This window comes from Heterocephalus glaber, unplaced genomic scaffold (genome assembly GCF_053883595.1).
Source record: "Heterocephalus glaber isolate CG9 unplaced genomic scaffold, H.glaber_assembly_v1.0 deba00001550, whole genome shotgun sequence".
In the NCBI taxonomy this organism is placed as follows: domain Eukaryota; kingdom Metazoa; phylum Chordata; class Mammalia; order Rodentia; family Bathyergidae; genus Heterocephalus; species Heterocephalus glaber.
In genome coordinates, this window is record NW_028258343.1 from 15,754,574 (window position 1) to 15,767,982 (window position 13,409).

Here is a 13,409-nt window from a genome sequence, read left to right on the forward strand (position 1 = left end):
AGCTGACCAGAACTCTTCTTTCTATACATATCTCAACACACAAAAACTAACTAGACATATCAGATTCTGTGCTTTTTTTCCTTTAGTAAACTCCCTCAAGAGAGTATATATGTATATATATATAAGTAATTTTTTATTTCTAAGATTGCATTTCAAAATTTTTCTTTTTTAAAAAATAATAGTTTAAAAATGGTGATTAATAGAGAACACCACAATATGATATTTACTATATTTTATATAATAGGGAGTAGTGCAAGTCAAAGACAGAAAGGCACTGTTCCAGGGCTTTTATGTGTATCTTTTCAGTGCTGAAGGTTTCCCATCTTTTACATAATGTGCTAAATAAATCTCTTTTTAATTAACTCCTTCGTGCTGATATATTGATCTTGGTAGTTTCAGTTGCAATTCTTTCCACAAGTTTCCAGGGGCATCATTGCTTTTTCAGAACATCTCTGTGATTCATCAGCACTTAGCCATGATTCAGCCCTGACTGCATACCTGATTAATTCTTGGAAGATGCTCTTGATACGAATGATCCAAGACTTGAACATGTTGGATCCCAGATTAAATGTGAAATATCTGCTTTGTGTTGAGCTCTTTGAGCAATTTCCTTTCAATATCAAATTATTAATGAACACCATGCACATTATTTCTCATTTTTCCTATTCTTTAAAGGACTCATTCATTTGTCAAATCGTTGTTGAGGCTCTCTGGATAGGTTATGATAGAGGATACCAGAGGGAATGCAAAAATGCCCTAAGATGATTATACAAGTGAAGTCAAAGAAGTACAAAGATAACATAATAGAGGGGAGAAGAAAATAGGTGTTCTAAGAGGGGTCCAAGGTACACCCTGTGGGACCGACCAGCAGTCTCGTCACTGGAGTCCTCTACATCCCTACAAGCAAGTCAGAAAAGCCACGGGGTTGAGCAAAAATAGGCATAGCCTGAAGTTTCCATGATAAAATGAAAATGGGCTCCTCCAGCACTGCCCTGTCAATCTGACCATCTGCAGAAAAAAATAGATAAATACAAACAGTAAAACTATCGTTATTGTTCTTTTCTTACTCTTTGTATTACAAGGTTGGCAGGGCTCATATCTTACTGCTTGTGACTTTCTAGTTCAGTTCCCAAAGGGGTGGGATAATTGGTCCTAAATATGGAACAGTGGCAGCGAGAGTGTACAATTTCCAGTCTCAACGCCATTTGAATTATTATGATTTATCTTTTGTTGACTACTATTTTATCACTTCTTTGTATTGACCAAATTTAAAAAGAATGCTGAACATAATTTAATATATTTTCATAAGGCATTTTAAATGTTTACCTAAAAAAGTGAGGTCTATTCTATTAAATTAGAATTTTCACTGGATAACTTGTCAATTTTAAAAAATATTTTATTTGTTTAGTGTTTAGTTATTATTCTTTCCAATTTGCATACTTAACAATAATTTTTATACTGAAAACTTTGAATGAAGTAGGATGATGTCCAGAAATTCCAAACTTCCATTGAACTATTGTTCTAATTGATTATATTAAATATGAATCAATCACAGTCAATTATTTTTTCCATTGTAAAAAATCTATATAATAAATATTTTCATATCCATACATATTGTTATATTAAAAAGTGTCACTTTACTTTAGACCAACTTTCTCAGTCTATTCAAATGTATTTTTCATTATCATGTCCCTAAAGAGCTGGTTCAGTAATTTTTTTCATAATAATCCCCACCATGGTGTTTTAGTATTGCAGAAATACTCTATGTATAGATGTATTGCATATGTTGGCTTTATATGTAAAATGAATGTTTTTGCCCTTCAAGAACCAATTTTTATTCCCTTAGGAAAATACAGAGCACTGTAATATTGATTATGCCCAAAGCAGGCTGTAAAGAGTTAACCCCACAACTGGCTTGTTTATAGAAGTGAGTCCGGCTGAAGCCTACCTACCGAGGTCAGAGTAACTCACACCCAAATTCCACTCCCACAACTAAAACCTTCTGACTAGAAAAAAATGTTCTAGTTACAACCATATATTTTGTCTATTCTGTTCCTAATTTGAGAATGCTTTGTCTTGTCCTTTATGAGTCTTGTTTACATTAATTTCCATAGAAACCACAATCACCTTTACCCCAATTGATTCCCAATAAAAGTCAGTGCCTGGGACTGGCCAGGGCCTTTGTCGGTTGCACTGATATTGGTCATCCTGGCCCGAGTTTCTCTCTCTTAGTTCTGTCTCTTAATGTATTCTTTTTCTTAGGGCTGCATTGCACACTGGGCAGGTGGATACTGGAACCTGACTACAGGGGTCTCTAACAGGGAAAAATGTTTCTTTTAGACACATTTTCCAATGAACATATTTAGTAGAATGCCTAATTAAATATGTTGTGGCCTATCCTTCAAAAACCATTTATAGAAGTTGAAGATTTTTCCCTGAGTTATTCTTTTCCCCTGGAAAAAAAAAAAGTTGAATTACAAGAACGTTACTAGTTTCTCTTACATTTGATTTCTTGAAGTCATATTCTGTGTGGCTGATACCAATTTTCTTTTTGCTCTAGTTTCCTTAGTACAGTTTCTCTCTGGAGAAATAGAGTCACAATAGTGTACCTGCATTCTTTCTCATGAAGCTGGCTCCTTATAAATTAGGTACAACTTCAGCTGTACATGTTTAACTGTGATTGTTTGTCACCTGGGAATTCTATTGACAATGTACCAAGAATATCTACAATGACATTTAAATTATTTTTTGTGATAATTGCTTCAGAAATTTTGTAGTCATGCTGGGCTTTTTGGATGTGTGTAGTCAATGACAGGTTTTCTTCTATTATGGCCTTCATTCTAATGCATCCCAATATTTAAAAAACTTAACAAATGGAAGGATAATTAGTTAATCAGCAGTATTTGTTGAGTGCTTACTCTGTAAACATCTTGTTCCAAGGCTATATAATAAATAGTTGGTGTGTTAGGGAGAAAAGAAAATAAATGAAAATTAGTTTTCACTTTCTTTTGCAAGCTGAGCTTTTGATATTGTCAAAAACAATAAAACTCCTAACCAGATATTGGCTGAAATGACAAAAAGAGATTTTATTCAGAAACTATGGTAATAGGGTAAACGAGACCTCAGTATAGAACTGGGCTTCATTCTAAATTCAGCAAGGATAAATGAGGATCTACAGCTTACGTCTACATGAGGTTTAGTTTGTGCAAATTGCTAAAAGGAAACATCAAGGGTAGGGGTGATTATTGTCAAAGCAACTTAAAGGATTCATGTTGAGGGCAAACTTGTGCGCTCAGATACTAAGAATGAGGGGGTCTTTGATAAATGGAGGTAGCACAACTCTTGCTACAGCTGAGCCACATTTGAGGATCAGGCCCAAAGTGAGACAAAATCAAAGAGAGGACTCAGAAGAGCCTATCTAATGTTGTCTGAGAGAGAATCTTTACCAAAAACATAATACTAATGGATTGCTTTCTGGTTGCTTATATCCTTTTCACATGCAGATATGTTTCCACTCTTTCTACCCGCAAGGGTTTTTACCATGTGTAAACCTTTTCATTGGTTTTGGATCACTCCCTTCTTTTTCATTTTTGTACCAGAATGATCACCTCGTTAACTTGTCAGATTTAAACCTTGAGTGTTTCTAGAATGAGCTTTCCATGTAGTATATGTTTGATCCTGAATCTAAATCACAAATACAAAGTTTTTATCATAAAAAGTACATGCAGGAATTTGTCTCTCATAACAGGTACAGTTCAAATAGCATTGTCAGTTAAAATATTTTTTATATTTATAATGAAATATTTTCATTATAGCAAGTGGCTCATGCTGAACATCTTTTTCCATATTTCTTTAAAAATATGGTTGAACGGCCCAGGGATTTAGCTCAGTGGTTCCAGCGCCTGCCTCATAAGCACAAGGTCCCGAGTTTGATCCCCAGCATGAAAGAAAAAAAAAAATATGGTTGAACGTCTTTATCATGGCTATTTAGACGTGAAATCGCTGGATGACAGGGTTTTGTGATCTCAAAAGGACTAGACAATGCCAAATGGCCTCTGAAGTCATGACACCAAGTCACATAAAATAGTAAGTATTTCACTTTCCTGGGTTTTCTCTGGTTTTGGATATTATCATCTATCTTTGCATTTTAATATTTATTTTACATTCTTTAATCACTTTTAAAAAAAGCACTTTAAAAATTTATTTCTAGGTTTCATAAAGTGTGTATTTCTATCTAAATATTTTTGTTTTATTTCCTATTTAGTTGTCACTGAAGTATAGAAATACTACTGCTTTTACAGACTGATTTTTGTATCCTGCAATCTAATGAAACTTTCTTCTGGGTTCAATATTCTTACTAAAATAAATTTAGTAAATCCTGCCAAAGTCATGTAGAATTTTATTATTTTGTCAGGCACTTAAACATCGTATTTTTGCTTCTTCATCTTCTTATGCTACACAATAGGCAATTTCCCTAAGACCATAGTTCTGATTCTCCACACAGCTGTATCTAATCTATTGTTCCACTTATTCCTGTGTGGCACTCCCTTTTGGGGACTGGATTCCTCACAAGGCACTAAGTTTTACTAACCCAGATCCCTAAAGAAAAAAGAGTTTCCTCTGCCTCTTCAATTTGCAGGAAGAATTTTCTAGTTCCCCTTTCACCATCAGAAAGGGTTTCCAGAGGCCCCGCTTAAGTCAGTCAGTTATAATTTCTCTCCATCAAGTCCTTGGGAAAGCTTTGACCCCAGACGCTAGCCTCCATTTTAAAACTAAGCCTGGACTCACACCCACTACCCCGTGGCCCTCACTGCTCAGTTTGGCTGGAGTTCGTGCTTTACTTCAATTCCTTTCTCAGCTCAGACACCTTGAAATGCTCCTTTCTTTCCAGAATCGAATTGTTTTTAAATTTATCTGTTTATCCAGCATAAATTGTGTTTGAAATAGCAAAAGCAAGAAAAGTAGTGTCTCCATCCACTCAGTATGGCGTTTAGAATGTCAGTCATTTAGCACTCACAATAGAAAATTTTAAGAACAAAGCACTTCGATAAGTGAGACATTTCTTCCTATGAACACTGAAATACTCTTACTGTGTTGGGTTAATGGAATAAATTTTTAAATGTGTATTGTTAATACATTCATTGGAAATGAATATTTATACAGACATTATTTTACATGTAATTCATATTCTATGTATAAATACTTATTCAATATTACTAATCATCATATCAATACTACATGCACATGAATAGATATTTCTATTCAACCAAAATACTATAATTTCTTTGAATTTCAGTTACCAATAAAATTTTGCTTAAGTAGATTTTAATTCATGTTATTTTTAATGATCATCAACACACTTGTGTCAAATTATGCTTTCATGAAATAGAAGGAAATACTGCATTCTTCTTTACATTGATAAGTGTTCTTCTACTCTTTAGATTGTATGCATAGTATATTGAAATACTCAGATATTTATTTTGCTTGTAAACAAGAGGTGTTAGGCACTTAATTGTAGATTGCATGCACATTGTGATAAAATTCATTATAATGCATTGTCATATAAGTGTGTTAATTCATTTGTTATAGGTATATAATTTGTAATTTCTACAATTATGTAGATCTTTTTAAACAGTTGCTTTATACAAGTTTTTATCCCAGAAAATAAAATTTTTAAGAGCTGCTAGTTTTCTATTTAAAAAGTCACAGAGTTGAAAGACATTTCTCTTAATGACGCTATTCACTTAATTTTTCAATCTGTTTTATGATTTCTTAATTGCTGTTTGTGTTAGTATTTTAATTGTCTTTGTAGAGCTTCAAGTGTCTTTGTGGGAGGCATTTTTCTTATTAGGATTATAATCACTCTCTAGTAGCTCAGGAGCTTTCCCTCCAAGTCTGCTAATCACGACAGCTCTCTCGCTCTAGCCTTTCTGGCTGCATTTCCCAAAGGCAACAAACAAAATGAGGCTGCCTCCTTGTTTATTTCTTTTATTCAGCATACCAGACATCACTTTTCTCTGCCTGGCAGATATATAAAAATGTTTCTTTTTTCCCTTTCTGTCTGATTTCCTGTATTCTATAGTCTCAGGTAGTTTCTTTTCTATTGTAAGCATAGGTTAGGCAATCCTTTATTTGAGCAAGTGAAGGTTCGAAATATCTGTGGAATTTTGGAAAGGGAATAAAGTATCCACTAGGTGTTTGGGTACATATTAAAGAAGAGATTCGAAGGTCTGTAGAATTGCCCCAAAAGATATTTAGGATAGACACTGAAAGTGTCCCTAAGGAAGCAGTCACTCACACACCAGTGTCCAGTCTGGTTCTAAGAGAGCAAATTTTCATTTCAGATAATATTGAAATGAAAAATACCAAATCTAGAAGCTTGACTATCTTCCAGTACATTACAGATCTTCAGTGCGGGCCCCAGGGCTTCTTACTTACTTGTGTGGACAGTAAATAGTCCAGGTATCCAGTTTCAGTAGATCAACACAGGTACATAAATTGCCCCTCCCATAAAATACATGTCTACTTTTTAACTATTATAGCATTTAGCTTGATGTTTCAAACATTCTTTTCCTAATACATATGCACTTCAATTGAAATGACTTAATGTTTGAATACATACGAATGCACAAACATGTATCAACTATAACTATGCAATATTTACAGCTGTCTACATGAGCCTCATAAAGTAATAACAGTAAGATTTCTTTTAGTAAACCCCATCTATGATTGTAAACAAAGGAAATAAAGTTCTTTTCACTGGTATCTCAGTAGAGTACGTTAACTTTTTCAACGAACTGTGCACTCTCTCAGGTAATGGAGCTATGTATGAAACAGAATATTATGGACCCTATCACTATAAACTTAGTCAAGGTTATCATTTTACACTTGCTCACACCTGTGTTTCCTGTGAGTGCATAAGCTGCAGGTGTAACGCATCCCTTGGTGTTAACATGATGAGCTATTAGCCAAGCATGTGCAACAAATAAAATCACAAATCTAAGAGTACTCTTGGGAGGAAATATTGAGCCTTTAATCAATTCCACTAGGCCTTCTTACTTTGGTAATTAAACAGAAGAGTTGAAAATGGTGAGAATTGTAAGATCTATCTGAATTCAAATTTTAGAGGATTATTTAAAAATCAAGAAGGAAACCCTTGACAAAATTCTTTTAAGAATTAGATGTAAAGAAGTAGTAGATCTGAATATAATTTTAAAGGGTTACTATTTCTACTATATATACAAATATATATCATTAGAAACATATGACATTTTTAATATAACAGACTAGCTGGGCACTGGGGAGAAAAGTCTTTGTTATAAAATGATACAATCTCTCAAGGTGATTTATCTTCTAGATATCTGTAGTTTTTAGATAAATGGTCAGTGACTTACAAGTGACTTGCTAACGTGATCCTGCTAAGCATTTAAGGACACTTGCAGGAGTACTGCATGCAGTATAGACAGTGGATATTTATTTACACCAGAAGTTGTTACACTTGCTTAATCCCAGCCAGCGTAACAGAGAAGTCAGGGAAGTGACCTGTCTTGACAGTGGGACACTACTGGAACAAACAATGTACCTTGCAGATACACGGCCCAAAACAAGGGTCCTCATTTGTGCTCCCTGAGCCACTGCAGTTACAGGGCTGGCAGTCGGGGTAGCCGGCGTAACCCCTAGCACAGCGATTGCAGCTCACCCCTCCAAAGCCTCCTTTGCAATGACAGGATCCAGGGGCCGAACCTACAGGGAGAGGCACGACATATCAATATCTAAAAAATAAGCACAGTTTTACTTCTTAAGGTTTTAATTTCTAGTATCCTCTAAAAACGTATTTTGACCCCAAAATCAGATTCTTGATATACATCAATAAAGTTAAAACCAAAGACCCTGGAGTTTAAATAGAAGTTTGCTAAATTTATGCTGACTTAAAATATTAAAAATGAAGAGAAAGATGAAGTCGCAAATTATCTACAGAACTACAGCCACCATATACCAAGGCTACAGAAAAGCTGGATAATAATGAAAGAACAATTTCCTTAAACTCTGCACTGAGGAGAAAAAACAGGAGCTGTGAATAACCTGAGGGGTCATAAAACAAGTCTCTCCAAACAGTATCATGAGGTGGGAAAGAGCCTTCGGGATACAGATACAATACTTAACCAACAAACTAACAATGATAATCCAAGGGCAACATCACGTTAGAATTACTAGAGAAAAGAATAAATGTGTTCCTGGGGATGGATATTTGGGGTATGAGAAATAGAGGAGAGATATAAAAGCAGTTTAAATTTCCTTTGTTAAACAATTATACAAAGAGAAATGTAAAAGATAATTATTATCCCCAGAACATGTTTGGTCTCTTCATTAATAATACTGCCAAGGATGCTGATTGTTGTTAATGTCTCTTATTAGAAAAAAAGACACAAAATGAATAAATACAAGTAATAGACTTTTAAAGTGGAAAAAAGTAAGAGAAAATCAATAAAATATAGCCCATCAGAAAAAAAAAGAAGGGAGAAAAAAAGGAAGGATATGTGATTATGGAAAGCAATAAACTGAACACTAGGAATAATGTCAAAGATGCTACATCTGATGAACATTGTTTCTTTTCCTATTATAAATGTGTGCTTTAATATGTAGTAGAGTTATGTAAATGACCAGAAGTAGTAAAAACACAAGGACATAAATGTATGTTAGGAAAGTATATAGAATAGAAATAAACAGTTCTGGTGACATTAATTAGGGCAATGTGTACACTGTATTCAATACACTCTCATTTTCCATTAATAAAGAGGCATTGAATGATTTATATTATTATATTTATGCTTCAAATAAGTAATTATGAATTCAAATATACATAACAAAAGTTACTGGAAATATGAAAGATTGTTCAAAAATCTATGGCTAACAATGAAATTAAACTATTTAAATATATACACAAATTGGGAAAATAGAAAATTCAAATAATTCAAATTCTAATAATGTTGAATTATATATTGCACAGTATATATTTAACATAACTTATTATTTACTAATCTACAACATGCCTTTGTCAAAATAGAACATACAATATTTATTTTTTAGCATAAATTACTACTATAATTCTACACTTATATCAAATGCTACAATAAATTAAGATCAATTATGAATTTCAAATCTGATTAAATTTTATAAAAATGTCAACCACCGTAAAATTAATAAATATCTCTAAACATTTGGGTTAGGAGAAAAAAAAACAAATCTTCAGTTGCAAATTAAATGCAAGGAAAATATTTTTCTAAGTAGGTTATAATAATGAGAAAGAAATTTAGCAGTGTTTATTGGATATAGAAAAATAGTCATTCCAGTATTTTGGGGGGTTTTTTGGTACCGGGGATCAAACTCGGGTCCTTCTGCTTGCAAGGCAGGGGGTGGAACCACTGAGCTAAATCCCCGGCCCCAATAATTTCTCCTGTTGATGAATCTTCTTCTTCTTTTTGTTTTTTTTTGATACTGGGGATCAAACTCGGGACCTTGAGCTTGCAAGGCAGGCACCGGAACCACTGAGCTATATCCCCGGCTCATTCCAGTATTTTAAAAATGAATCCTGTAATTTTTTTTTTTTTTGTACCAGGGATCGAACTCAGGACCTTGCACTTGCGAGTCTGGAGGCAGAACCACTGAGCTAAATCCCCAGACCTTTGAATCATAATTTTAAAAAGAAGGGAAACACAAGATGAACACAAGACAGAAGGAAGGTTTGAAAAGTAAAAAAAGCAAGCTAAAGGAAATCTTGAAGCTAGTCAGGATGTGAGAACAGGGAAAATTATTAAAGAATTAGTACAAAATTTTTAATATCAGGTGATATTTACAAATTGTTTTCAAAGTTTCAAACTCTTACAGACATATGAAAATGGAGAGGTAGGCAACTGAGTTTATGAAGCTAGTAATATATCAAAATAGAGCAAAGGTAAGCCAAAATAAACATAATAATTGCTAACACTTGGACACTTTTGTTATTCAGAACATTTTATTTACCATAATTAGTAATTAAGTCAGCAAGCAATACATCAAAGTGAGGTAAACATTATTAATTTTTCTCATTTTACAAATGTGGAAACTAAGGCACAGACAAATTGACATACCAACCACGACTGGTAAGTCTCAAATCCACAGTCAACTGAACTTATGAGTCCAGATGAGAAAATTGTAAGTAAAATAACCACCAATCTGAATCTTAATTTCATGCTGGTCAAGTAAAAATTTCTTCTGAAAATATGAATATTGTTCAATATTAATAAGTTCTTTTTGTTTTTCTTCAGTACTGGAATGTGAATCCAGCACCTTCATATTGAGATATATCTCTGGCCCTTTTTTAAAACAAAGTTTTTATTTTGCAACAGGATTTTATGAACTTGCTAAGTTGCCCAGGCTGGACATGAATTTGCAGTTGTCCTCTCCCTGACTCTCCCAGAATGCTGGGATTACAGATGCGATCTACCATGGTGGACAATAAAGTTAATCTTTTAATGCATCACATTCATAGAGTGAATGGAAAAGAAATCTGCCACTGTAATGTAGGGAAACAGGGATTTTCAAATCATTAAAAATTAATACAATGGATGCTGCTATTTTTAAGTTATAGTTACATAGTAGTAAGAAGCTCTGATATGCTATTACTGCAAGTAAAGCAATTATAGATAACAACAATGTGCTACATATTCAAAAAAGCCTGAAGAAAAGAGATTCAACGTTTTTACCATAAAGGATGTTGGAGGAGACAGATATATGAAACCTTAAACATTACATAATTTATACAAGTATTGAATTATTGCATGGTATCCCTTAAATATGTCCAAGTTTTGTTTTTATGTATTTTAAGATTTTATGTTTTCAATTTAAAATTTAAAAATTTTCCAGAAATCAAGACAGCATGAACTACAAAATGCTCATCCAACTTGTGTCTGGAAACTTTATAGACTAAAAGCCCACTCCTGTCTGTAATGAAATAAAAAATATGTAGTTATATCGATGGATGGTAGAATGACTTTGCTGTAGTGAAATAAAGAAAAATATCTTCAGAGGTGAAAAACTACAAAACTGACTTCCAGATGGTCATGCGGCTTGTAAGCCATTGTCTTTCCTTGCTGGAGTGGACTGGCAGATTGTAGAGTTTGGGGGGCATGGTTTAGGAAATGATAATAAAAATTGTAGGTCCTATAAATTTAAATAAGTCATATCAGAGAATCTCATGTAAATGCAAGGCCCCTGAAAAGGCGAACTAGGAATACTCATATACATACACACAAAATACACACAGAATAATGAAACACATAAGAAAATGGGGCTCTAAAAACAATCAGCAGAAAAATCAAACTACAGAACAAGGCTCAGACAGATAGCTGAGTGCTACTAACAGATGCAGAACATAATAAATATAGATTATAGGAAACAAGGGGACAGATCTTTTGCAAGTGAAAAGGAGCCCAAGAGATGCAAGGAAAGAGGAAAGAGAGGAAGGGAAGGTATGCAGACATGGAAAGGATTAAGATATGTTATGTACATGGACCAGCTCCCCATAATGAACGCACAGCAATCATTATATATTGCAAGCATTTACTAATAAAAATAAAGACTACAAAAATTATTTTTGGTTGTAGAAATAGGACTATAACAAACATATATGGTAAAAACAAACTATGTTTGTAGACATAATATTGTCAGTGAATAAAAAGACATTATTTGAAAATAAAATATAGATAGAAATTCTCCTTATAAACATGTCAAAATAAATTTCAGATGCATTCATAAATTGTTATTAAGTGAAATCATGCAAATGAACCAAAAAACACATTAGTCTAATCTTTGGATAGATAAGAGTTTTTGGATTTTAAAAGCATGTAAGAAATCCAATAGAGGAATGTTAAAGTACATAATGATCATACTTAGTGTCATTATAATAAGTAAAGAAGATTATCTGAATTTTAAGGGTTGATTATATAAAAACATTTCAATTCTACATGTTAGAAATTCTTTCCACAATAGTGAGACACAAAGCAAATCCAGAAATTGTTTATACCAAGTGTGTTATAACAAGTGTGTTTATAACAAGTGTTGAGTGTTTGTTTTGTTGTGTTGTGTATTTTGTACTTCTAAGGATAGAACCCAGGGCTTTGCACATACTAGGTAAGCACTCTACCACGGAGCTGTGTCCCCAGCCCCTCTTATTATTTTTAATCTTTAAAGAGCTCCTACAAATCTAAGGAGGAAAAAAGTCTATCTCACACTGAAAGAAAATAAAGGAAACAAAATTCACAAAAGAAATATGTTTATATTTCCTCCAATCATTGCCAATAAGACACTGGGATATATATATAACGTCTACTGTTTGTTTATGCAATTTGATTAAGTAGTTCAGACCATTAAGCCACGTGTTAGATTTTTTCCTAAAGAGATCAACAGCTCAGACTATGCAGGAAGGTTAAATGCATTACAAGTATGTATTCAATTTCACAACTCAGGTCTCTATTGTATAATGTGAATCTAATTATACTACAATGTTGATTGGATTTCAATTTTAAAATGGTAAGAATTAATTTTTAATCTAAACATTCCTGTTTATATCTTTGAAAAGATAAATATGTGAGTGACAATTGCAAAAGGCTGGGAAGGGTAAAGATGGTATTCTTGTTATCTTACATATTAAGTCTCAAGAGGAAAGGCCTAAACTTAATGGATTATGAGATAGGAATTTAAGCTTTCTTTTTAACATGATGAAGGTATCATAGGAGAGATACATAAAAGAAATGTTGGGATGGTGGAGAGAAGGAAGGGAATATGAATGGAACATTTTTCTTTCTTTCAAGATGAAATCAATATGAAAATATTTTGATGACAGAAACACTGATAAGAACATTCAGAGTTTGGAGATAATTCTCAGGAACTGAGTAGGAAAAATGGTTCACTGCAGTTAAATTGAAAGAAGACAGGAAAGAAAAAAGTTGAAGAAGATGCCATAGCTGAGTATGTTATCCCTTTCCTTGTTAAACATTTATTTTACTACATATTACTTTATGGCAATAAAAATACTTGTATACAAAGGTCTTAATTGAAGCATTAGCTAAATAAACAAATATTAGAAAAAATTTAATGTTTAATATACAGTTGAATTGGTAGATAGGTACAAACATACTCTGATGTATTATTTAGGTGCTAGAATCAGATTTCAGGGAAGATTTTTAAGAGATTGGAAGAAAACTTAGCATGTAAAATAAAAAGGAGCAATGTCAAAAATTCTCTATGCATTATGACAAATATGTACAAAAATGTTAACACTAGTATATCTGCTGCATTGCCACTGAATTATATACTTGGCTTTTGCATTTCTATTTGTATAGCTTTGTAATGATGTACTTATTTTAAAAGAG

General features: G+C 33.1%; 1 protein-coding gene across 10 annotated transcripts in view; it reads right to left on the reverse strand.

Annotated features, from left to right (window-relative positions):
- Lama2 (laminin subunit alpha 2) overlaps positions 1 to 13,409 on the reverse strand; it is a 586,947-nt gene that overhangs the window by 328,871 nt on the left and 244,667 nt on the right. For all 10 annotated transcript variants that reach the window (XM_087190273.1, XM_087190276.1, XM_087190275.1 and 7 more), the window contains one exon: positions 7,583 to 7,743. In XM_087190273.1, the coding sequence (XP_087046399.1) occupies positions 7,583 to 7,743 (161 nt within the window). The remainder of the gene's footprint in view (positions 1 to 7,582; positions 7,744 to 13,409) is intronic.